General features: G+C 38.2%; 1 protein-coding gene across 1 annotated transcript; it reads left to right on the top strand.

The window, feature by feature from the left end:
• The first annotated feature begins 200 nt into the window (after nt 1–200).
• Nucleotides 201–20,627, top strand: anxa5a (annexin A5a). Its single transcript, XM_034133804.1, has 12 exons — nt 201–333; nt 2,908–2,992; nt 5,805–5,899; nt 8,753–8,866; nt 10,778–10,868; nt 12,177–12,256; nt 12,689–12,739; nt 14,620–14,713; nt 16,311–16,406; nt 16,603–16,661; nt 18,003–18,125; nt 20,224–20,627. The coding sequence occupies exons 1-12, from the start codon at nt 274–276 to the stop codon at nt 20,281–20,283; spliced, it is 1,008 nt and encodes a 335-aa protein (XP_033989695.1). The 5' UTR covers nt 201–273; the 3' UTR covers nt 20,284–20,627.
• Nucleotides 20,628–27,401: the final 6,774 nt, after the last annotated feature.

The following is a 27,401-nucleotide window of genomic DNA, read 5'->3' as shown; positions in this document are numbered from 1 at the left end:
ACCTGAAATCACACCTGAAATCACAGCTGACTGCAGGAGAGAGGAGAAACATTTTAAAGTTTGGCTGCAGCACGGTGATTGGCTGGTGGAGATTGAGGTGAAATGTAATAGGTTAAAGAGAACGCCCGTGATGAGCTGATTATATGCAGCTGCGGAGTGAATGTAGCCTATATATATAGCCTACCCAGTCTTCATGAAAGAACTTGCGCTGAGCTTCATTGTATAGGCTACACTTTCCTACATCCTACATCTACATATTACTAACCCTGCAATATGAATCTGTTGCACTTTCTTCCAGTCTACTTCGTTTGTGTTCAATCAGCAACAATAATGGTAAGAGTTTCCTTTCTTTGTTTTATTTTATGTTACATTTAATATCCTTAAAGTATGTAAAGTTTAAGCTTTGAAAACTGCCAGAAACAACTCTGCTTTTGTTTGTATTGGAGTGGATTTCAAATGGCACTCAGTGAGCGCAGATCTTCTTCAAGGCCGTTTTTACAGTGAAAATAATATTGTCTCTACATCTTATTGTGATCCACTCCTATAATATAATCATTTTTGACCAGTGCTTCACCTTTCCACCAGGTTTTATGGCAATTAGTAGTAGCCCAGTAGTTTTTTACTGCTAACAAGCATAGCCTCACTGTTGGAGGTAATTAGTGTTGTTTACAGCACCAGAATTAACCTGTTTGTGTGATGAAGTGTGTCTTGTCTGAAAGGTCAGTGTATTTTTAAACCACACCGAGACCTGTAGTGCTGCATGATCAGCCTTCAACAATACACATCACAAATAACTGTCAGCAGCAGCATTCGACTTGCATGCGACACTCAATGCTTTATTTGCATATATTTAAATTTTATTAAATCCTAATTCCTTCTCCTACACTGTGAAATCTTGACATGTAGCCTAGGCTTTAGATCCCCTGACTTGTTCATGATCCCCAATTCACTAAAAGGATGTTCAGCCACAATGCACTCATTACAAAAACATACGACTCGCGCAGTATGCTCACATTAGCCCAAAAGAGAGAGCAGCTTCATTTGATATCCTGGATTTAATTGTATCCTCGAGTTTGTTGAGAGATCAAAATGGTGCTTAAAGGTGGGGTATGTAATTTATTTCAGAAACACTTTTTGTTATATTCCATGGAATGCTCTTAAAGGTAGGGTAGGTAAGTTTGAGAAACCGGCTCGAGATACACTTTTTGTTATATTCCATGGAATGCTCTTAACATCCCGATAGCAATGAATATCTTAAGTGCTTTGACAAAAAATCCATAAAAAAATGTCCTCTGTGGAAGCCGTAATACTGTAAAAAGCACGACCAATCATTTTAGCCGGCCCGGCTAAAATAACTGGATGGCCTACCTGCCCGTCAGCCTTCCATCTCGTGCACAAACTTATCTCGTGCCCTCATTGGTCATGTGCGCGTTCGTGTGTGTTTTTTCCGGTTGTGTATTTTCAAATTCTAGCGCACTCGAGCTAGGCCTGGTTTCTCCAAAATTACCTACCCCACCTTTTAATATTACCACCACGATAGCCGCAACGTTGGCAAGAATTAAATGACAGCTTGAAAGCTAAAACTGATGTCTTTGTAAAACGAAATCTTGTGTCAAAAGACAAAAAAATTGAGCTTACAATAAACGTTGACTCAAATCCCAGTAATGAATGTGGGTTTTGAAAAACTCATAGTTATTTTTACCGTAGAAGAAGAATCAAAGATGCATTGTCTCTAAAGAGACTGAAGTGTCAAATCTCTAAATTGAGTTTCATGACGCATGCAGGGTTAAAGCTGTGACAATTACGTGTTTAAGTGACACTTCAAAGTAAACATTGTCTCATTGCAAAAAGAGGTTCTTGAAATCGGATGACAAATCATAAAAGAGATTATAAAAACTGAGAACTTTGCTGAGAGGAGCTGCAGACAATATTCTCCCACAGCTCCTTCCTGCTGAGTTGATCGGAGCTGCAGCTGAGACAGTTTTTTTTATTGCTTTTTCTATAAATGACATTTCCCCTGAAGAACAATCGGCAAGTGTCTTTTAAAAATACTTGCATGACACAAAGCAGCAGCCACACTTGATTGAGGTTAAGGTACTTGCCTCAGAGTTATGGTGGGTTTTTATGGAGTTTCATTTTTATGGTGCAGCTTCCAACAGTCTTCTGCAGTAATGTCTAGTAGCCTACCTCTAAATGTTTTATGCCCATGGTTTTTATTCTTATTAGGTAGCGTCTTCTCCTCGTATAATACACAGACCATTAGAGGGCAATACAAATGAATAGTCAAACAATATTCATTTTATTATTGTATCTCTTAAAGGTACAGCAACCCACTTAAAGAGGACCTTTTATGCTTTTTGGGGTTTTCCCTTCCCTCGTGATATACATTTTTGTTCATGTAAATGGTCTGAAATGCCTGAAACGACTCCATTGGACTCCTTTGTTTACTTCCGTAACATAGACATCACTACACAACACTCACACTTCTATTGGCTAGAGCTCCAACACATTGTACGTGATAGGGGACATCGCTAAGAGGTTGAGCAATCACAACAGAGCAGGCCAATCAGAACAGACTGGGCTCTGGTTTCAGACAGAGGGTGAAAAGAGGTACTGCAGTATGAGAAAAATAAAGAGCTTTTTGAACATTAAAACAGTAGACAAATCATACAAATATGATTCCTGAAAATAAGCGTCATAACTAAAATATGTTTTATTTCCCTTAAGACATACTTGTCTGAACAAAAATTAATTTAATTTGCAAATTAAAAACATCTGTTACAGCAAACTCATGCACATAGAGAGAGTTTTTCACAGCACTTTCACTAACCAGTAAAAGAAACTTTTGTTTTTGTTAAATGTATTTATCATTTTTCATCATGTGTTCGTGTTGCTCTCTTCCCGCAGGCTTACAGAGGCAGCGTGAGACCCTTCGTCAACTTCAACCCCAAACACGATGCTGAAATTCTCCATAAAGCCATGAAGGGAATAGGTCAGTGTTCTCTCTCTCATTTAGGCTTTCTAGATTTTCATTCTTACACTTAGCATGTAACACCACAAGGAAATATAAACATAGCTAAATGATTTACATGGAGGATGTTTTTTTTAGGTGGCAGTTACAACTAACATAGTCACGGGTTCCCACTGATCCTTGAAATCTTTTATAAATTCAAGGGGGAAAATTTATATTATATATATATATATGAGAAATATAAATAGACATGGGTCATTAATGAGCTTGATTCTTTATAGAAGGCATCATTACACTCTCTGCTACTTTGTCCCAGGCAGTAACGTCATTGTTCCACACGTCACCTTCTTGGGGAACTATAATTGAAGTGGAATGATGCACAGTAGAAGACATATTTTTACAATGCAATCAAACGCTTGTTCTGCTCCTCTCTAAAAAATAATATAACATCAGTGATGACACTCATAATGACACAGTTGTCAGTGTGGACTTTCCATTTGCTTTTCTTATCTTAATTTAGGTATTTATTCTCAAGGACAAAGCACTTCACTGTAAATGTGACAGTGAAGCAATTGTTGTTCCCTGACAGCAGATAAAAAAATCACACCATATAAATAAAACTGAGTAATGATGAGGCTGAATCATGCAAAGACACTTAGAAAGTAAGCATATAATCAGTAAAACATAAGCATGCAGTGACGGTATGATGGCAGGTGTGGTTGATTTTAACCGAGTTTTGACATTCTTCCTGTGGTGCAAATAAATAATTTTACTTTTCACAGTGTGCTTGGTCTAATTAGAAGAGAAACTGAGCACCACCAAGTTTTAAACTTATGTTGATAGCAAAAAAAGACAGTTTTACATGCAAAAAACCACAGTAATGAGCACTTATTTTACCGCAAAAAAGAAACGTCTATGTAGACAGGCAGATGTTTAGTAAAACAATTGTAATAATCAATCTTTGCTAAAGAGTTTATAGAGGTGACAATACAACTGACACTTAACAGTTAAAATTGACATCTTAAAGTGAAGCAAAACATTTATGAATTTCCAAATAAGGTGTTTTTCCTATAAAAAGTAGAAAATGCATGAATTGTTTGTACAGAATATTTTGGATAAACCAAATTGTTGCAAAACATAATGAAATATTTACAGGGTTACAGTGTATTGTGACTCAGAGGACATGTGTGAGGGTTCCCTGTAAGGTGAGCCGCCACAACAGCAGGGTTATTATTTATTTATTGTTTGAGGCTATCACATTGTCAACATCCTCTATTCTCTTTATAGGCCTGCTTTACATAAGGGAATAATATGCCCTCAAAATTATTATCTTATGTCTGTAACTCACACTAGTGAGAAATACCCTTACCTGAGCAATCAAAACATTTAGAAAATTCTCCATTTATTGAAGTAAATGGGCCGTGACTCTTAATTAAAACATCTCTTAGCACAATTTACTTCAAATCATCAGGAATCTTCTCAATTGTTTGATTCTTTGTTAACCCTGGAGGCAAGCCATAAACAAGTTTCATTCAATATTTAAATATAACACAGGGTGAGTAATTGATGTATTCCTGTGGATGGTGTACTAAGAGCACAGGCTCACAAAACAGAATGTCACAGATCCGTTAACCCAGTAGTCATTTGCCACAGATGAATAATTGAAAGCATGTGTCGCGTTATGTCACATAATTTACACCTTTGTTTGAAAGCTGTTCGGCATATCTTGGATGCAATTTCAATAGTTTGACATTTGACCCTGGCTTCCTCTCTCAGGGGACGTTATTTCTAATTCCAGAAATGCAAAAAACACCCGCAATCATTAGTGCAAATCAATAGGTCAAATGACAATCACTGATTTAAAGGTGTGCTACTGTGTAACCATTAAAACTCATGCTTTCTTACTTAATATAACCTTACTGAATCACCACCTTTTTGCTTCCTGTCAGTTCATTGCTCTCACAATAAGAGAAATTGGGAAGTATCCACTGTAGATATATCTATATATCTATCTATATCTATCTATACACACAAAATAGCGACCTGAACAGACATTTACAGTCAGAGCAGTGATCAGCAGGGCTTTGTGCCGTAATTACCTCGGACTAATTTGACATTTTGATCCCTCTGCGGAAATAACACTGTATTCGGGAGCCGTTTCCTCGGGGGTGCAAGTCACTTTGTGGAGAGTATTGCTTGTTAGATCATGGCTTTGCCGACTTTTCATTAAGGAGGAGATTGCACGCTGTCAATTATTTTCAAGGAGATCATGCTTCTGCTAACAGATTGGTACAAACCATTCAGCCTTTATCTGGCAAGCGATTATGTGAAGCTCTATTTTATACTAATGGCGCCTGTACTGTGGAACAAAATGCCTGAAGAGATTAGGCTTCTAAAATAATGGTTTTCTTCTAAAAACACACTTTCATGAACAGGTTTGAATGTGAATCACCACTGTGCACTTTAATGTTCTGTCAAATGATATCTGTTAATTGCATCTTCTGTTAATTGGTGTGTTTAGTTGTTTTCAAATTATATTTTTTTTAATCATTGTTGCCTTGGGTTTGAATTTAAATGTTTTGTTATTTTAAACAAGGACAAGTTTCATTTCGATAACAATTCTCCTAACAAGAGTGTCCTGACCAAGATACAGACAACAAATTAAAAACTAGAGAACATGTCAGTCACAATCATGATTACGCAGCATCAACAGACAGTTGTATGCTTCTCGTTTATAAATCGCTTTGCAAACATTATTTAGAGAAATGCTATAGAAATCACATTACCATCATCACTATTAGATGTTATTTAATGCTGGCATGACTTGCTGCAGGTACGAATGAAGACACCATCCTCATGCTTCTGACTTCACGCAGCAACGATCAGCGCCAGGATATCAAGGCGGTGTATAAACAGGCGCACGGAAAGGTAAGCTGAGCTGCTGGAGGGGAAACTGAGCAGATGACGAGCTGCTGTCAGTCTGATGGATGGTTACTGGTCATGTCAGTGTGTCCACCACATCACGTGCAGACACCTAAAGGCACGGATATATCTGATAAAGTTCACCTACTCAAGTTTACCTTTCTAGCATCCATTTGTTATTTTGTTTATTTTTTAAGAATGTGGCTGACAGTATTACTTGTTTAATACTATCCATCAGTCAAAGTACATTTTTCTGCAGGACAAGTTTGAAGTGCAAATTGCTGATATAACTTCTGTATCTTCTAAGCAAATATTGGGAAGGGGAGGCACTATTTGATTATCATTTTAAGCATATTGTAATTCAAGTGCTACCTCAGGGTGGGCAGTTTTCTGAAAAAAACAAAAAAAAACGACCTGCCCTCATCATGCAGCTCTCCTATTCCCTCTCTGTCCAAAGACCTTCGAACCAAACGAGCACGGGCATATAAACGCGCTACAAAGAGCAACCTGACATTGCATACCATTCAAACATTAGCATAAAGTGATTAGAGTCCTGATGCCGTTATATGGCTGCAATTCTATAAGAATGACCTTCTGTTTTCTTTGCAGACTTGTGTGCTTCTAAAGCCCTGTGAGATGGCGTACTGTGATTCGAGGCATTATAGCTACGTTATCAACAACGTTTTTAGAGATGAAGAGAAAATGTTGGAGAGATTTAGCCCCTTATTAAGCACAGACGTGAGCAACTTTTCCAGCAGGATATTCCGCTGTTTAAAAGGGAATAGGTCCATTTGCAGTTTGACATGCCACATGGCAGGCCCCTTAAATAACTTCCGCCATTCATTTGAACCCAAAACACAATATTTTCCTGAGCCAATCCATGGACTCTTTGTGCTTAAACCTAACAAATTAGTTATGGCTCCTAATAGTGTTGGTGCACTGACGGGACGAACAGAAGCATTGGCAAAAACTCCCTCTATCTGAACTGACCTCTGATTGGCCAAAATGTTAGATTTTCTTAGGAGGTGCAAAAGTCTAGATTTGTCACATACTACTTTAACTACAGTATAAATGAAGGTTTTTAAGCAGAACTGTTGCTACTTTTACTTTTACGTAAAGGATCTGGCTGAGTTTTAAAAGTCAGCCAGCCATCATAAATAATAACTTTCTTATGTCATTAAAAATGAAAGAGCAAGACTTGACATTTTGTATTAACAGTCAAACAGGGCAGAATTCATTCAAGAAGTGACAATTTCCCCTAGTCTCCATGGACCAGAGTGCAGTGCAGTTAATCTCACACGACCCTGTGCATTTTACGCTCGCCTGCTCTCACTCCTATCTCTCTGTGGAGGGATTTTATGACCACCTGTGGATTGAAAGCTGAGTTAATTTGCTTTCCCTGGGTGTTATGGAAAAGCAGATGTAAGTGCAGAGTGGCAGCTTGAGAGGAAACACGGGTGCATCAGAAAATCACCAAATTGCTCCTGGAGTATCTCTGAATATCACAGGGTTTTGCCAAATAAACCTTTTTATCAACATTTCTTCTTACTGTTTTGCAATGCCATCTAAAATAAGAGATATTTTATTATCTCCTGTAGAGTGCATACTCTTATTTCTCTGCTGCTAGTTTCAGTTTATACCAGACAGCGTGTCATTTATGCACTGCAATATTAACCTTTTGAAAAATCCCCCTCCTAGAATTTCATTTGAAATCGAAACGGCTTGTGAAAAGAGATATGGGATATTTAATGTAGAAATAAGTATAATTTCTGTTAGAGGTCTCACATATTGAGCCGTTAAAGAGATGAGTGTTTGACTCTATATTGAACTTGCCAAGCACGGTAGATGAAAGGATCCCTTGGGTGTTACACACACACACACACACACACACGCACACACACTACTCACTCTTTTCACCGTATTTAATGAGAGTTTGCTCCCAGCAATGCCCTGATATGTGATGACAGAAATCAATAAAGCTGTCTGAGAAATATGTGCTGTTTGATTAGCTGGTAGTTATAGCAAAGAAAACAAATACTTTGTACGCATCTCTGCAGGTACATGTCTTGTTCTTATTACTATAGTCATGTCAGCAACAGGGGGAGGAGCAAGGGTTATAATGATTTCTGAAGAATCACTTAATATTTTAGCCCTAATGTTGTCATTGGGGGTTTTCTATGCGACTACTACTTCCACTATACTCACTACTTCCACTATACTCACTACTTCCACTATACTCACTACTACTACTTCCACTATACTTCCTCTGCTGCTACTACTTCCACTACTATACTTCCACTACTATACTTCCACTACTACTACTACTTCTACTACTTTTTATTCAGTTATAGAGATTTTGCATGTAGCTGCTTTAATTAGGAAGTTTCCTTGCCTTATTTGTAATAGTTTAATGGGGAGCTGTAAAGTGATTTTGTTTCTTTGCTGGAATACAATATTGTGGGACTATTTACTGTGAAGAAACTTAAAATTCCCAGCTGGCTATTTTATTCTGAATTGTTATTCTTTCTTGAAAAGACTATCATTGTGTCGATTACAGATTGTGTCCATTTATATTAAAAAGAATCATGAAATTATATTTGTGCGCATTCACAGATATCAAATATTTTTGCAATTGTATTTTGAGATTGGAGCAGTATCAAAAACAGGCAAATTAAAAGATAAATGAGACATTTTAATGAAAAAAAAACGGATAATTGATTTAAATAGAAAAAAGATCACAATCTAAGAACAGGAACTTAACACCGCCAATCGAACCTGTATTTATTAAAACAGTATTCGGCTGATGTTAAAAAACACATTATTGTTTTTTTCTTATTAATAATCTTTCCCCCACATCAGGACCTGGTCAGCGCTCTGAAGTCGGAGCTCGGGGGGCTGTTTGAGAGTTTGATCGTGGCCTTGATGACCCCGTCTGCCTCATACGATGCTTCCCAACTGCACAAGGCTCTGAAGGTAACTAATGAAACTTTCCTCCAATACTTAATACAGATTGCAGATTTGATATGCAAATGAGCCTCAAACCCGTAGACGAAACAGTGTTTTCAGTGGTGTTAGTGCACAGATGTTCCAACATCTGATGCTGAAACACTCAGCTGAGCACTGGGCCTTTTCAAAGGCACTCACTTCCACTTGTCCCAGCAGGAGAACACTGGCGAAGGCTCTTTCCTATTAAAGCCTTGCACTTAAAACAGCATGCAGAGCTTTGGCATTAGCATCACCTGATCAACAAGTTTGAATGCACACTGTGAGAGTAGAACGTTTTGTGTTGATTTGACATTTAAAATAGTTATTTATCATAGTAGACTACATGGCATTAAAACTGCTAAGAGTGATGAATACCCTATGCTGGAATATAACTAGGTTTATTGTATCAAGTAATTTGAAGGGACAATGCAGACTTTTTTTTTAGTTGTTCCAGATAGTTTGCTCATGATTTGAGATCTTACTATAGTAACATGTTTGTTGTTGTTTTCAGGCTTTAGTATCAAACCAAGAATGACCAGCTGATTTGTTTTTTACACCAATGTACTGAAACGTATTCTGTGCTTATTGAATGAAATTCCTGCGGTACACGTGTTGGGTTGAAAATGAAGTTGACATTTACAATTTAACGACCCCCTTGAAATATGACCATGCCGAGAACTCGATACAGTCCTTCATAATGAAAGTCATCTTCCATATGGTGTTGTTTTCTCCAGAGGTCCAGGCTGGTTTTCATTAGCTACTCTTGAGATACAATCTTGTTTTAATATCCTTGTGACTGCCTGCCCTCCTGTGCTTTGTCTTTGTGTTTCAGTGCAGGCTGTAACAGAACAGTGTTTTGTATTTTATTTATCTTCATATCCACTTACTGCAACTCTGAAAAATATGTCACAGCAAAGTAGAGGTGTAAAATCTGAGCACAAATATAATGTATTGGTGCTGTAGATTTGCCAATTAATGTTATAGTTACAGAAATTATTCATATTTTAATATCGATTTATTTAGCTTTTGGGCATCATAAACTGAGCACCTGCTGCTTTTTATATCACACAGAGCATTAAAGGGGCCCTATTAGGATTTTTGTATCTCTTCCCTGTAGTGTGTTATAGGTTTGTGTGCATGTAAATGGTCTGCAAAGGCTACAATCCCTGTGTTCACTCCAGAGGAAGTTTCTCTACCACACACGCATTGTACGTTATAAACTAAGGGGCGGGACATCTCTTAGCGGTGGACCAATCACAACAGAGCCGGCTAGCTAACCAATCAGAGCAGACATGGGCTCTGGTTTCAGACAGAGGGTGAAAAGAGGTGCTGCAGCACAGGCGGTATGAGAACAATAAAGAGCTTTTTGAACATTAAAGCATGAAGACATGTCGCAGTAGAGGCACAAGAACCTGAAAATGAACATAACGGGGCCCCCCAGGGAAAAATAGTTTCTTTCAAACTCCAGGCTCCTGGTAATTATTCTATCACATTGAAACGTCACACACGAAGCACAAATTAATCGTTCAATCAAAGTGAAGGCGAAGCAGTAAAAACTTGGCCTTGACATTCCCCTCGCCTTCTGATCCATTGGTTTGACTTGTCAGACATTTTTCTTTTTCACTTGAAGGTTAATTAAATCCGAGAGAAGAGTGTTTGCTTTAAAGTAAGACTGAACCTCAAAGCTAATTCCCTCTTAACTGAGATTATTAAAGCTCTAATTGCATACTTTTTCGTTTTTTATGCAGACCCATACTGATATCCTTCAACCATTTTTCTTAAAAATTGTTTTAGCTTCTGTGTGTTTTGCTTTTTTGCCAACCATAACATAACAGACAGATCTGAGAACACACTGCTGCACGAATCAATGCTCATCCACGTCTTGTTTCTGGTTCCCAGGGCATCGGCACTGAGGACGATGTGCTGATCGAGATCCTGGCCTCCAGGACCGGCGAACAGATTAGAAATATCGTCAAAGAGTACAAGAAAGGTGAGTTAGTCCGATGGGAAAGAGAGACAAAGGCAGACGCACATTTACTCTGAGTGTAAGTCAGGCTCTTTGTGTTCTAGTGCGAGTTGTAAATGTAAAATCAGAGTGTAAAGAGAAACTTGACTGACTTCCAGTGGTTTTACTTCTTATCTCGCAGCTGTGACGTAGAGTACTGTAGGTGTGTCAGTGCATCGTGACATCACTGTTGTGTTGTGCAAAACACTTAACTGCTTTTCAGCCTGTAATTACTCTTTAATTCCACCATCAAAACAATCCTGCTTGATCTGTGAGCAAAATGTCTAGAGGGAGAATTTAGTGTTATAAGTTGTCGAATAATGAAAACCCTCTCCTAAATTACTATTCAATGGAGAGATTCATGTATTTATTCACCATCTCTTAGGTTCATTATCTCTCTCCAGAAAGTCATATTTTTGGTTTGTTTTCAACAGACTTGCATCAAAACATCTTGGTTAGGTTTAAGAATAGTTTGGGTTTAAATAGCTTTTAAAGGCAAATTGGTTCTTAGCATTATGAACAAAAGAGAAACATGTTTTTTATTCATCATTGGATGCAGACCTCGGCTTCCTGAGTGCGTTATGTGAGGCCGCAATCTTTTTATAATATCTTTCGCCTTTGTTATTATCATAACTACTGTTGTTCGAGATTGTCACCATATTCTTCTTGTACTCCTTCCTACTCAAACCTACCTGTTGGTGTAGCAGGTCCTGTCCGACCCACATCTATAAACCTCTGATAACGCCAATTATAAAGATTCCTATTCAGCCTCAGAATACGTTATTGTCCATTAAATTGAGATGTAATGGAAATGTGTCTGTCACTGACAAATACAAATAAAATACCACTCGCCATACACGGTACATCTTACAATTCATACACAGAAAAGAAGGTAAATTGCATCTTTAAGTGTCAGTCTTAATAACAGTGCTGAGTGGTTTGTTCTTCCACTGGCTGATAAAACATCATGTTCCCTTTTATAAACCACGGCACATATTTTAGGCATTTAAACACAAACACTAATTCAAGACAGGGGACCTGGAAGTGCAAAAAAGCGTACTCATACCCCTGCTGCACCAGCTTCAAATTGCAACAAACCACAATGGGAAAAAAATACTCTGCGACAACAAATGCAACAGCGTACAGTTTATTTGGTTTGGATAAGAGAAGACCGTGGTGTCCATTAGCGTACTAATCCAATCTCTGCTGGGGGAGATCCTCCTGCAGAGCCATTAGTGACCGTTGTGTGTGAGTAGTGTAAGCAATCTGCCCCTCTTCTCCTCTTTCCCCCAGAGTACAACGGAAAGCTGGAGAAAGATATCGTCGGTGACACCTCGGGGCACTATCAGAGACTACTGGTGATCCTGCTGCAGGTAGCGAGGCGGGGGGCGGCTGCTGCTGCAAAGACTTATGTTTCCTTTCCAAATAATGAGAGCCTCCGGTGTTGCCATTACATTACACAGGCATGAGAGTTTGGACCAGGAGTGAAGGGGAGAAGGGTTTACAGCACACGAACACTGTTGGTTTCAGAAATGTGTTTTGGTGTACAGACGGAAATGTAATCTTCTTGGTGATGGGACATGGCAGATAATGTCCTTTTCAGGTATTACGTGTTGAGAGGAGGATTTCCCATCCACACTGACATGATTCCTCTTTCTGTCCATCTCTCTGTCTACCTGTGTGTCTCTCTGTTCGTCTGTCTACGTGTGTGTCTCTCTGTTCGTCTGTCTACCTGTGTGTCTCTGTCTATGTGTCTCTCTGTTCGTCTGTGTGTCTCTATGTTCGTCTGCCGTCCGTCTGTGAAGGGGAGCAGGGAGGATGGACTAGGCGTGGAAAATATTGATAAAGACGCAAAGGTAAGAAAGAACACGAGAATGTCTTGTTTCGACACAAAGCATTTTCACATCACTAGAAATTACTCCACTAGAGTACTACACTAAATTAACTCATTCAAAATATATAGTAATTTGGCCGCCATATACAGTAGCTGTCTTGTTACAGTTCATATAAAACTATAAAGCATAAAGACATTACCAATACATTATGCAGGTAACAGGACAGGGACATCAACATAAAGTACAAAAAACTATTTCAAAAACAATTCATCCCGATATCAGTCAAAGGGATTTTCTCATCTAATGTGTGACGCATTTTAAAACCAGTACCCCTCTCAGATTTAACATGATCATTCTCTGGAAGACCAAATAGTCGTGGGTCCTAATGCAGTGTGGATTCGATGTATGGTACATGTAGAATACCTCAGTAGTTAGTAGTACTGAGGTTTTATAATGAATTGTGCAGAGCCGAAGTAAAGAGACAGAGCTGCTCCTTTTTTAAGCTGCAACATTAAAGCATCAGCAATTATAATTCAATCATATCACACTTTGTTCTGAAAGTGGCTACTCAAAATAATAAGAACTTAAAGCTAATACTTGTGTACTCTTACTTAAAGATACGAGTACTTTTTTCAGAGTAACTTCTAGTTGCCTGGCAACAGCCGAGAAGTAGTCAGCACATAAGCCCGACGGTAAAAGTCTGATGGCTCGATAAAAACCCCAAAAAACACTCTTGATAGTCTTTCTTTGAAAGCACTGTGGTTTTAATTATTTACACTTCATGTGTTGAAAGGAATGTGTTGTTTATAAAATGCAACATACATTAAGAACTGAAAATGATGCAGAAATCCTGTGCAAAACATTAAGAAACCTCTAAGGTACAATGCATTTTTGACTTAATTTCACAGTCTTCTTTTCAAATGTCAACATGTGAAGGATGTGATCATGTAAGTGAGTTTGCTCCCCACAGTGCAGTGAACATAAAGGTCAGACAAACAGATAATAGGATAAGTTAATTAAAGAATATCAACATCCAGGAATGTAACATCTGGTTTCATATTGACCTTTATGGGCCATTACTCATTACTTATTGAGTTGTGAGTTGGGATCTATAGTAATAAACATCAAGTGATCCCATGTGTCTGAATGTGAAATAAAATTACCATGCCAGTTCTGTTTGACTCGTAACAAAAGGTTAAAGTATTAAATGTCACCAACTGTTCTTAAGGAAGATCCTTACTGTAAGTCATAGTAGAAATATCACAGTCTGTTAATAATGCTTTGCTAGTTGTAGTCATGAATTACAAATGTCAATTAGGTAAAAGTACAGATAAGAGTAATAATTATCAAATATAAACGGACTTAATAATTATGGATAAATGACTCATTTTATACAGTGTTGTATTTTTAAAGAATATTTAATAATTTACCAACCAGAGCGTATTGTTAAAGCATAGAATGGAACAACTCAACTCAACTCTATTAAAAGAATTTGTGGTTAGTTACAATAGACCACTTGTTTAGTCTTTCTAACATACTGTATGTAAGAAAGACACAACTTCCTTATGTTGTTCGCTTTTCTTCTTCTGGATTTTCTTCAGTTTTATGTGTGTGCGAAACAAAGAAGAAGCAGAAATACACTATGCATAATTAAACATTAAGAATCAATGTTATTGCTTCATTTGCACAAATTAAAACTTGATGAGAACAACATGCATACAGCCGCAGGTGGAGAACTCTAATTTCTCTGTCGTAGCAAAGACGAATTGAGAAAGCTTTCCGTGTTTTGACGCGGTACGAGCTCCTCCATCAGGGCTGTCATTCCTGCTCTGCCGGTGTGAATAAGTCACGTCATGTACACAAGGTTTCCTGTGTGTAAAAGTGTGTGTCTGACATTTCAGGCCTTGTTTGACGCTGGTGAGGGAAGGTTTGGCACCGATGAGGAACCATTCATCACAATTCTTGGCAACAGGAGGGTAGAACATCTCAGAAAAGGTGAGTGTGTTTGTGCCAACACAATATATGTCAGTGTGTGATTTGTTAGCCACCTGTTGAAAAGAGCAAAGTCAAAAGTTGGAAACGGCATTACTCAAGGGAAACAGGACAAGGAACAATTTGTTGCTGACCAAGACTTCATTAATAATTTAAAGTATTTAAAAATAAGAGACCAAACCAATATAAACAGCTCACACGTTTCAAACAAAGCAGAAGCAGCAGAGTTTATTAAGGTTTGATGAAAAAACAACCCGTTCGTCCCGAGGGGTAAACATGTTTGGCTGCAACAGAAAGAGGTCAGAGGAAAATGGAGAGCGGTTTAAGCCGGTTTGTGAGTCAGACGACGACACACTTGAACATTTAAGTGGATGAACTCGAGCAGCAAGAAACAGGTCAGCTAACGGGTTACCATAGCTGAGGGAAACGGTGAACGTGATTCTTTAGAGTAACTTCATATTAAGGTGCGTAAACAAATCCTCACAGCTAAACAATAGGATAACAAGGATGCAAGTGTCTTCCAAAATGACCTGCAACACTCGTGACTCGTAATAATAGACTTTATTCACATTTACAAAGTGTCAGATATGAAGCAAACTAAGCCAAGTAAGCAGATTCTAAGCTAGTTGGGTTATAATGGAATTGGGATATCTATCAATCAATGTTTATTTATATAGCCCAAATCACAAATGTTACATTTGCCTCAGTGGACTTCACAGTTTGTACAGAATATCAGTATGACAATACGACACCCTCTGTCCTTAGACCCTCACATCGTACAAGGAAAAACTTACAGAGAAACCCCACAGTTTAAAGGGGAACATGGGAGAAACCTCAGGGAGAGCAACAGAGGAGGGATCCCTCTCCCAGGACGGACAGACGTGCAATAGATGCCGTGTGTAAATCGAAAAGATAATACATTTTACAACATAGGTAGACCAAATGTTTGGAAATGCATGTGTCTATAATAAGAAGATGAATCCACGAGGATGTCAACAATCCTGTGGGAGCCATCAGGGAAGCAGTATGATGAGTCAGGCAGGACCACAGTGACAGGTTCAGGATATGTTAACAAAATAGGTAAGGTAAATCTATATATTGCTCTTAGGTTTAGAAAATGTAAAAGTCAAATTTCACAATGGTATAAAAATGGGGGTGCACCTTGTGAAACAGATTAGGAAAAAGTTGCTTTTCTCACATATGTTTTTTACAGCAGCTAGATTTTGTAAAAATAAAATGTACTTTTCCTAACAATACTTATATGTATATTAAGACGTTCAGCATCACTGTGTTAACATGGCTCCAAGCACACTGGCTCATTTGCACAAACAACCCTAAAAACAACAATATTAATCCAGTTGAAAGGCTGCAAATGTTTCCTTTAAGCTATTTGATATGCGTCACAATATCAAGTGGTGAAGTGATAATGTGATGGTTGTGCTTTTGGCGGATAATATTCTACCTAATAAAATGAACGGGCTACATTAAACAAGATGCAATATAACACACAATGAGTTGCCCTGAAGTCAAAACCTTCTAATCTTTTTAATGCCGAGTAAAACATGTTTTATATTGAAGTATTGCTGTATTTGTTTTGCAGTGTTTGATGCCTACGAGAAGCTCTCTGGCTCTGAACTAGAGGACAGCATTGAGGGAGAGACCACTGGGAATTTTGAGAACTTACTGCTGGCTGTTGGTAAGACCTGTGATCCATCAGGATGACACCTCAGTGATCACACAGCCGGCGAAGAATGGGAGCTTTTATTTCCTGCGATGCATGTTGGAATGAAATAGAGCAGAAGAAGATAACACTTGGCAGTAGAGAGCAGAGATTAACATGACAAAAAAGTCATTTCACACATGACCTTTACATTTCTTTCTTTTCTCCACAGTGAAATGTGTCAGGAGTGTCCCAGAGTTTTTCGCTGAAGGCCTGTCTAAATCTATGAGGGTACGTGCCCGACAGCATCTGACAGCAAATGTTCAGGTGTATGTTGCAAAAAATGACTGTTACAGTGGATGAAGGGGGCGGGGCTGGGGTGTCTAAAGTAAAAGATGAATCTTGATTGGGCCAAATTTGACCCTGAGTCACCCACAATAATTCTGCTGGGACCCCAACACCAAATTATACACTTGTTTTTTTAAGTGACCTTCAGACTTAGCTAAAATTGTCCAAATCTGTTTAGTAGTGTTTATATAGCTGTTGTGGAGGATATCATGAAGCCTTGTTCCGATAAAAAAAAAACTAGAGCGTAGTTATTATATAATTTAAACTTGAAACGGGTCACGTGAGACCCGAACACAACATAAGGGTTAAATCAATGCAGTTGGAAGAAATAGTTAATATTTTGGAAAGCATTTGTGGTTAGTTGGATAAGAACATGAATACCACCCTCATGTTTGCACGATAAATATAAATCCGCCAGTTAGCTTAGCTTAGCACAAAGACTGTCAACAGGGGGAAACGGCGAGCCTGGCTCTGTCCAAAGTGTATTTCCCAAAATTGCAGACTGTGACTAAAACATTTACATATCCTAAACATATATGTGTTTTATTCAAAGCAGGAATTGGTTGGAAAAATGCATCCACAAATGTAAAGTATGCATTTAAGATAAAATAAGAAGATATCTTTTGATCCGCATAGGGAAATTCAAGTGTAGCAACAAGGGGAAAAGCACAATATTGGACAGCCTTTTAATTCACACAAGGATATTAATATGAATAGTAATAGACGTAAATAAATGTAATGATAAGAAGTGTAAAAACAATCTCAGTATAACTTAAAATGAAGGTGTTTACATATATACAGACATGTTTAATTATGGGTGTGTTCAATATATATACATTTCAATTTGGATGTGCGAGTCCAGGTAGTTACATTATGGTGCACACACACAGTGCAGGTTGTCAAGAGTTCATGGATTTTAATGATGGGGTAAAGCCATTATTGTGGAAAGAAATATTGAAAAAAATGTGTGCAGTGTGTATGATTATAAAAAGCTGAAACGTCTCAAATCACTGGTAGTCTCTTTAAATGGTTACCTTCTCAAAACAAAGGCAGTTGTGTCTTTGAAATTATCTTTCTCAAGTGCAAACATCTCTTCCCAAAGTGGATTAACAGGAAGGGGATTAAACTCTAATTTGGGAAATGTCCCTTGTGTCTTTGAAGCACCTGAAAGAAAAGAAAACTGATCAAGATGGATGTTTGATAGTATTGTGGAATAGAAAGCTGGAAGAAAATGCAATTTCATAGATTATTAACTCCCAACTGCTGAATTCGTTTCTATATTAGCGTGCTGGAACGGATGACTCCACCCTGATAAGGATTATGGTGTCGAGGAGCGAGATAGACATGTTGGACATCAGGACCTGCTTCAAAAAGAAATATGGAGCTTCTCTTTACACCACCATCCAGGTACTGAAGTTACTATCGACCTTTTTACGGTTTCTAATTTGAATAACACGTTCTAAAAGCTCCAAACCTTCAGAAGAAAGTAAATATATTTCTCCAAGACGTCTACTCTCTTCACAGTTTTTCCCCCGATGCTTTAAAATTGCCCATCTCTCCCTCTGCATGATTTAAAACCGCAGCTGGGTGTACTACCGTTCCGCTGCTAATACACCATTCATGTCAGTGCAGTGATGGAGTAAAGATTAGTAATTTACTTTAAATGACTTGTGCAGCGTGATGAGACTGAGATGAGATGCTATTCACAAGAGCTGAAGAGAAATTAATCAATTCTCCCGGGGCCAGATGTTCCTGCAGTGAAGAATTATTTCCATCCTCCGGTAGCAGCAGCAAAGACTACAAAAATAATGTCCATTTTATTATAGCAATTATTACTTCAAGTATTCCTTTCATTTTTCACAAGTAGTCATATTTGAAAGAGGTATTACTCCCAATGATTTCATTTCTTATGATTTGCGTCTAATCTCTCTGCTTATATTTTAAAATGTCAATCACAAGTGTAACTAATAACTGTGGCTGCACTTCATTTATATTTCACAACCATGGTAAAGTGCATGATGGTTTTCTGCAATTGCACGCTGGCTCCTTGAAATGAGTCATTATTAATGTATTAGTTTCACCTGTGCTTTTCATTCTGTGATGAGGTACCATATTAACACACATCCTATTTGTTAAAAGCTTTCACATAAACTAACTATGCTGAGTGCCTGGAAAAAGAAAACTTATGTAAGCCAAAGTCTATCGTTTGACAAAAACATTAATTATTTATATTCATTTGTCAGACACATTAGTGAAAAGCTACAATGACAATTTGAGAAATGTGAGATTCAGTGTCTCAGTCAAGGACACTTTGACATGTGGGGAGGAGGAGCAGACGATCCAAACACCTGAGACACAAACGCCCACACAGACGGACAGAAAGGGACATTGTGGCATGGAGGTGTCCTTGAAAAAATACCCAAAGGGCGTTTAAACAAAAGTACAACAAAAAGATTTACTAATACTAAAAAATGCTTTATTTATTCATGATTTTGAAACTGTAATGTTCAAAATGCATTGCACAAGAGTCAACAAATAACAGTAGAACAATTCATATATATATATATATATATATATATATATATATATATATATATATATAGAATAAACGGTATAAACCAAATAAGTGAGAATAAACTGTAATAGACCAACATATTAATCTATATTAGGATACTACATTATTAAACAAGGACCACGCACAAAACTACTTTAATCTCAAAGAGAGAAAAGATGCTATCATGCCAGATTGCGGCTAAAAGCTAATTTCCTTCTGCAGTCCCTGAAATTGCACCTATATAGTTTACATGCATTACACAGGTGCCAAAAGCTCAAATCAGATGGAAAAGAACATGTGATATATTGATCCGGAGTTGATTTAGTAAGTTGAGAGGAACCTTCAGAATGTTATAACATGTAAAGTAATCAGAGGTGGGAAGTAGTGGAGTACAAATACTTCGTTACTGTACTTAAGTAAATGTTTCTGGTATCAGTACTTTACTCCACTACTTATTTTTCTGACGACTTTTTACTTTTACTTCTTATATTTTTAACACAAATACCTGTACTTTCTACTTCAAAACAGGTTTGTTACTTTTAATGTGTGTTTGGTGGCGTGATCATTATTATTTAGAGTCAATTGCGTGCCTATTGATTTGAACACGATCCGTGTATCCATCATTTCCTGGTCTTCTCTAAAGAAGAGGGACCAATGAGAACGTTGCCGTTGTTCAGCATGGAAACATTCATTAGCTAACAATGACATTATTGTTCTATTAATATAAAGGGAGGTCAGGTACTCTTTAAAACAGCTGCTAGTTATGGGTACTTTTTACTGAAGTACATTTCGAAGCCCATACTTCTTTACTTTTACTTGAGTAAAGAAATGTAGTCAGTACTTCTACTTTTACCAGAGTATTTTTAAACCCGAGTATCTGTACTTCTACTTGAGTTAAGGATGTGTGTACTTTTGCCATCTCTGATAATAATGTAGTGTGTTGTTTTGCAGGAGGATACAGATGGGGACTACCAGAAGGCTCTACTGTACCTCTGTGGTGGGAATGATTAATGGTGTTTTGTGCACTGATGATGAGCTGCTGCTGCTGCTGCTGCGGGACAAAGATACACATGTGATGAGGTTATTGATCTGGAGTTGTTGATTCTTTCTGACTTTGGCTTGCTATTGATTGAATTAGTGTGAATTACCCCCTTGACGTTATGACAATATACGTACATCTTCATGGACTGCAGTTTAAGTCTTATATTTGCTTTTTGTTTGACAACAGAAGAAAGAAAACAGCTCAATGTCGTGTACAGGCTTTGTTTTGAATGTAGTCAATAAAGGTAGCTATGTTGAAAAATATAAATATTTGCTCATTCTCTCCTCTTGTTTTGAATAAACATGTACACACAGTTGTTTGTAATACTCACAGCGTGTGTAAAATACAGCTTACAAAACACAATACTGATGCTGAATTATTAAACGCCACATTTCCACAGCTCTCCTGCCTTCATTAATTACAAATGAAGGCAGTGATGGATTACAATATCGCTGTCAGTAATCAATAAATAATGTGACAGTTTTGGACATTTGTTGACCCATATAAAGACATCCACTGCCTCGATGTCTTTCTGCATGACAAGGCTCGATGTCAAACAAATTGGGTCTTTAGATCAATTGATTTTGTTGGAGTTGAACCACAGGGTGGCAGCAAAGTCTGCATTTAACTTAATTCACAGGGACTAAAGACTATTTAATACCACCTAATTGCATTTTGTATTTTTGTATGTGTCTCTCTCAATGTCACGTTCTGCTATTTCGAAAAACACATGTAATACATTTTATATAGAAGAGACAGTTACCAAAGTAAAACAAAACAATTTAAAAAAAAAAAAAAAAAGGGATAACTTTCACTTTTCCTTTTGGAAACCTTTCAATCGGAGCTGCAATTTCAAATAAAGTTCTGGGTTTCAGAAGTAATTGTCCTAACAACAGGACTTCTTAGTTTTAAGACATTAAATAAGAAGCTATTTAATCTCTGACTCTAGTGGGATGCATACTACATCAGTTTGCATTATCAAAACAGGGTGATTCTTAAGTGAGTGAAAACAAAGTGTATTTTTACCTACCACACTCTTAACCTCTTAAGCCCTGAGCCTGTTTTTCAGGTCTCAGGCTCGAAAATGACATTCCCAGAACAAATGACCATATCTTCCCTTCTAAAAGGGTTAAATTAATAATCTTTATTCTCAAAGTAATGATAAACCTGTGAGTTGGATGTAGAAAAGTCAGAATCAATATAGATGTTTTTTATTTTAAAGAAAATTCAGATTTTACATAGTAAAAAACTGTAAATTATAGTGTCCGTCCAAAGATTATTTTTTACTTATAGTGAAAACTACCCTTGGATGATGGGTTAGTAGACTAAAAGCTTTAGGAATCCAAAGTACAACATATAAGTACCCTGTATCAAGATTGATGCAAAACAAGTGAAATTTGACCTTTTTAGAGAGATTTAGCCAAAAAACCCCACTTCTGGGGTCATTTGGGTGGATTTGACCTATCTCTGGCCCCCCTTGGTCGATTTTGATGAATGAAATCTCTTTATAACCGCTAGAGCCAATGGAATCGAGGGAAAGTTATATACACACCAAAACGTTAACAAATAAGGAGTGAGAGTGACGCGTTACCAAAACCGGAAGCTGCATACACTCTGGTGGCTACCATTAGCAGCTAACTTTTCCGCTCCGATTTTTACATAAAAAATGGAATTATGGATTATAAATAATTTTTTAAAAGGTACAGGTACAATATCAACCTATGGATCAACAGTTGTAGATATATTTTTTTTCGTTTTAATGCCATTGAACACGTCTTTTGACCTAATTGACAGCTACGGTGAGACGATCTGCCGTAAAAGCTCCGTAAAGGTACGTGTTGTGATGTCTGTGTTTGCTTCCCCTGTCGCAATTTAGGATCGCTCAGTGATGATACTATAACTAAATAATCAGTGGAGTCTCAGCTTTAATCGGCTATATTGTATGTGCAGCTACGATAATAAGGGTATCTTTATCTTGAATTGTGTGCCGCAGTGCGTTAGATTCTTTTCGCTCAGGGGTCATTTAGACCCTTCTTATGAGACTTGTGTTTTGTTTTGGTAAAAATGGTTCATATCTTCAGTTAGCTGAGATTCTTCCCGTTAATCTGGTGCTACACATAAATAGTTTCATAAATGTTAAGAAGCCCTGAGACATTATCTCGAAAACAAAAAGGTGGGAGGGGTCCAATGGGGGGACCGCCGTGCTTAAGAGGTTAAAGAATATGGAAATCTAGGCTTGGTTTTATCCTTATAATGACTTGGGGCCCCATTTACACGGGAACGCAAACGAACCAAATTCGCTATCAAAGTCTTCCGTTCACACGCAATCGGCTAAATAAACATGTCCGTTCACACGAGACCGCTGGAGACGCTGTAGTACATATGCCGGGCCTGTAAGTGGCGCTGTACTTCTGCCACAAAATACACCAAAAGCAGTGAAGAAGACCCCCGAGCATGGTAGTCTGGTTGCCCTTCTGTTTATTCTCCGCGGTGGATTTAGCAACATGTAGTTCATGTAGTTCTCCATGTCCACTTGTTGCTGATGGTTGTGGTGGAGCTGTAGATTTTGCACTAACATCTGTAGCATGATCAGTAGCAGTAGCTACTGACCATGCTACAGCAGTGAGCAGCAGAGGTGGGTAGAGGCGGGGCTATGGCTTCATCGTTATCAGGAAATGATCGTATAGGGCGTACACACGGAGCCGTTTGGCCCCCCAGAGCGTTCCGTCCGCAGATCTATCCACCTTGGGACCCGTTACCCTTTTAGGGGTCCATTTCCGCGGTTCCGTTACGGCCTCGTGTGAACGAACGGGCTATACGAAAGAGAAAAGTAACGGATACAACCCGTTTCGTTCCCGTGTAAACAGCACCTTAAACACAGGCCTATATGTCAGAAAAATTAACCTGCATTTATAGATGTCTCTCTGTGATTTATAAGCCTCTCATTATGTTCATTAAATCTCTGCCTGCCAGACGTTGTGCTCCGTATTCAAAAACCCCCTGAAGGTTCAATTTGGAAAATGTTTTCATGTGTTGGCATGTTTTCCCTCAGAGGCTCATGTGCCCTTTTGCAGACATGTATTCCCTCAAATCTTACTGCAAAATGACTCGCAAAATGATGTTACCTTTACCCTGTAGTTATAGGCATTCTGGTAAGGAGCTTTTTATTGCAGCTAAGCTCCTGTGTGTTTTTATTTCATTATGAGGCACAACATGAGAATGATGTTTTGCAATTAATGCATGTATATGGCAAAATCAACAAAGTATTCTGAAATGTATTTAAACCAAACTGCAATCCAGTTAAAAAAGGAGACGGATTAATGTTAACATTAATTAGTCTTAAAAAAAGGTAAATTAACTTTTACATGTGCTTTTAACGTGTCTATTCATAAACGACTTCCAGAAATGTCCACAACATTGATACAGAAAAAAAAACCCTCATGAATATTTAAGTTTTAATTTATGTATGTGACATTTATGCAATCATATGAAGTGCAGTAGTGGCTGTTGGGTGCTGATAGCAGTCCTGTAATTGAAATTAGCTTAACCTGCTGAGTCAAGCCATTCCTGTCTTTAATGCTCCCCGATTGGACACATTTCAGTAATTCCTAATGAGCAACTTGATCAGAACCAATAACAGTGTATAAAGTGTTTATTGGTTCCTGCAGAAATTGCTATCTTTTTATTGAATCAAAAAATTATAAAAACGGATATTGCTTAATTGGCATTCAGCGGGAGCAATAGTTAGGATCTCAACGGTGCTGTAATTCAAAATCCCTATAATAAGTCTGCAATATTGCTTGCTGTTGCAGTTGTTTAATCGATGAGGATGACAGTCAGGGTTTATGTGGCCAGCAGCTGTCTGTCATAAATCCCTTTTGTGCTCATTTCCACTACAGGAAGATGCTGAAATCCAGCCTCCAGAGTCACATTTCATTCTCAAATAGAAGATAAAGATGAAGTAGTATCCCTATTACTGAGTTAAGAAATGTTTTATGACTTTGTAAACTACAAAAGACAAAACTAAAGTCAAACGGTCCCTTCAATCGTGGACTGTAGTTGACCTCTGTGGACTATTTTCATCTGTTTTGCTTCTTCAAAGAGTTTGAGGTGATTTTCTGCTCTCTTCTCTTCTGGTTGCTTGGTCTATACCAGCCGCCAGCTTCACACGCTTATCAGTCTCACGTCACGCTAACAATGTAGCCTAACATTTGTGGTGTTTCATTAATTCTCTTCAGTTTGTAATCTTGGCTCCAAAGAGAGTAAAGCTCTTTATGAACCAAATGCCCTTTCACTCTCTTACAAAGCATTCATAGTAAGTTTGGTTGTACACACATACAAATCTCCTTAGTGTCAGTAGTGCCGGATTGTGTTGACCAACGCCCACCTTTCTCAGCCAATCAGGAGCCACAGGCGGTCAGGCCACCAACATCACCAGAGGAAGGATGCTTTGACCAGAAAATAGGGCATGGAGAGGTTTTCAGTGGCATGAATTGCAACATTTGAAAAAATAGCTAACGCGCTTTGTGCAAACTGGGATATAGAAGTAACAATTACATGTTGGATACTTCACTTATTCACAGAGGGCTTTTTATGATTGCTGGTACTCTTGAGCGCTCTTTTGAATTGAAACAGGAACAGCTGCTCATGTTAATCAACGTGAATTGTCCCTTCTTTAGTAAGAAAAACAAAAAAGACACGATACCATTTTTACCAGGTATTTTAGATTCAGACATTTTAGGATCACATATCTACATTTGTTTAGTTATAATTGTTTCTTAACATGTTCACCTTCATAACCTGCAGTTGCTGCACCTGCATTGTAACTTTAATAGTTTTGAGGATTTTATAAACACTGATCAATCTCAATGCAGTAACCATGCTTCGCCACCTGTTAGCAGCAGTAAAAGTAGTTTTAGTGGCACACAGCCACTTAGAAAGACATACATACTTATAGAATGCTACAGTTATTAATCTTTTTATAAATTAGACTAATAGCTTTTAAAGTTAGCTATTTAAATTGTGTTTTAAATTAGCTTGACAGGTCGCTACGTTCACAACGAAAGTACGCTCAGTGTTGCGCATGCGCAGAGTGACTGCCTGGTGCTCTGCTGAATTCTGATTGGCTGTTGACGAGGACTGTTGTTACTTCTCATAGGCCTGCCGTTGGAGTTTCTTTTAAAGCGGTTAATAACGGCGGTCACCAAAACTACGAGTTGGATTATGTTCTACAACACATGTTTTTAAGTCTATTTTAAAATACATTTTAGATCAAACCCTGCCGTGGGAATTTGTCCTTTATGAACCAAACTCCTGATAAAAAGAACTAGATTTAACGTGTAGTGTTTCTCCAGGACGAAGTGGCTAACTGCTAGCTTGCATGTGAGGCTAACATAGCATTAGCATGGCTTCCCGTGTGTTTTATTCAAGAAAAACGCTTTCAAGACCTCGGACACCGAGAGGATTACCAAATATGAAAACAGAAGGGCAACGCGATGCAGTCAAATGAAATGGAGCAGTTAAGTGAGACAGGTGAGTGCTCATTCGAATTGTCATCTGTGGTAAAGTGTGGTTAAAATGTAACCAAGTTTATTAACTCAAGTAGTGTGCTTAAGGGCTATCATGAGATACTTGAACTTTGCTTAAAGGTCCTATTTCATGGCCATTTCTACTGATCATAATTCCATTGTTGAGGTATACTAAAATAGATTTATATTGTGCAATTTTCCAAAATCGCATTGGTTTCTCATACAGCATCTCTGTATAGTATGTGTATTCACTCTCTGTCCTAAACGGCTTGTTGGAGCTCCTGCCCCCCCCCACCGTCCCTATGAGCCTAGTGGCCATCTGCGAGACAGCGAGACACAGCGAAACCCAGCCCGAATACACACACCCGCAGCCTGGCTGGGAGTTTGTGTGTGTGCTCACACACTGACTCACAGCCTCGCCGCGTCCCGCCGTCTCAGGGAGGAGAAATCGGCGGAGCTGCAGCTGAGAAAAGATTGAGTGTGTGTGTGTGAGGAAGTCCGCGGATTGGTCAATTTGGACCAATCCACGGACTTAACGTAACGGCTCCACGGATTGGTCCATTTGGGTATGGGCACGTCACTGTACCCAGGAAGAAAAAGAGAAATCCCCAACGAGGCGTTCTGTGGCAGCATAGACAGGTCTTTTCTGTGTTAGAGTTTTACTCGCTACAGGGTGTACTTTGAGGGTTTGTGACTCTGCAGACCGTTTACATGCAGAAAAACCTTCATAACACACAAGGGGACGGGTAATAACCGGAAAAGCATGACATGGGACCTTTAAGTATTTCTATATTATGCTTCTACTGCACTAAATAAAAAACAAAACAATATACTTTGTACTGTGGTAGAACATTACGGGACATAATTCACTGTGATAAAAGTGTGTGTTGCACCACGGACCTGTTAGAGAGTGTACCGGGTGGTTGTTATCATTCTAGCTTAGCGTGTATGCTGTAAACTTAAATGGAAAATAAAGTGTGGAGTTCCATACTCAACACGCCACCTCCGACTCACATTCATCGGCTCTACAGTACTCCCTTTTATCCACTTACTGAGGCATGCAGAATGTGGACAGAGGGAATAACAATAGCTGGTCATTCAAGTGTCACTGAAATTGTTCCGAGGCATTCAAATGATTGTATTAAATGTATTTAGTACATTTTTATTCCCATTAACATCCCTAATAATATAGTTTTGTCTCGGTTTGCTTGCGTTTGAAAAGGACGGTTGGTCCCTAATGTGAAATGATTTCAACAGATTTAAACACTGACTTCAGTCCTGTTGTTTAATCAATTTATAGCTGTTAAAATAACAATAACTAATAGGGGTTTTTCTGTCTTTTTTTATGAGATTTGTATTTACTAATTGTCTGCTTTGCCTCACATTTCACAAGCTGACCCACAGAATCAAAGTCTTGTGTTTTCAGTTGCAGCTGCTGCTCAAAGTCATGCTTGAAAAGAAAACTCATTCCTTTACTTCCTCGCATTCCTGCATATATGTTATGACTGCCCTCTAATTTACTTTTGGTTGCAGCCACATTGCTGCCTCATGTCCCCATT

This window comes from Trematomus bernacchii, unplaced genomic scaffold (assembly GCF_902827165.1).
Source record: "Trematomus bernacchii unplaced genomic scaffold, fTreBer1.1, whole genome shotgun sequence".
In the NCBI taxonomy this organism is placed as follows: Eukaryota; Metazoa; Chordata; class Actinopteri; order Perciformes; family Nototheniidae; genus Trematomus; species Trematomus bernacchii.
This window is presented reverse-complemented; position numbering and strand designations above follow the sequence as displayed.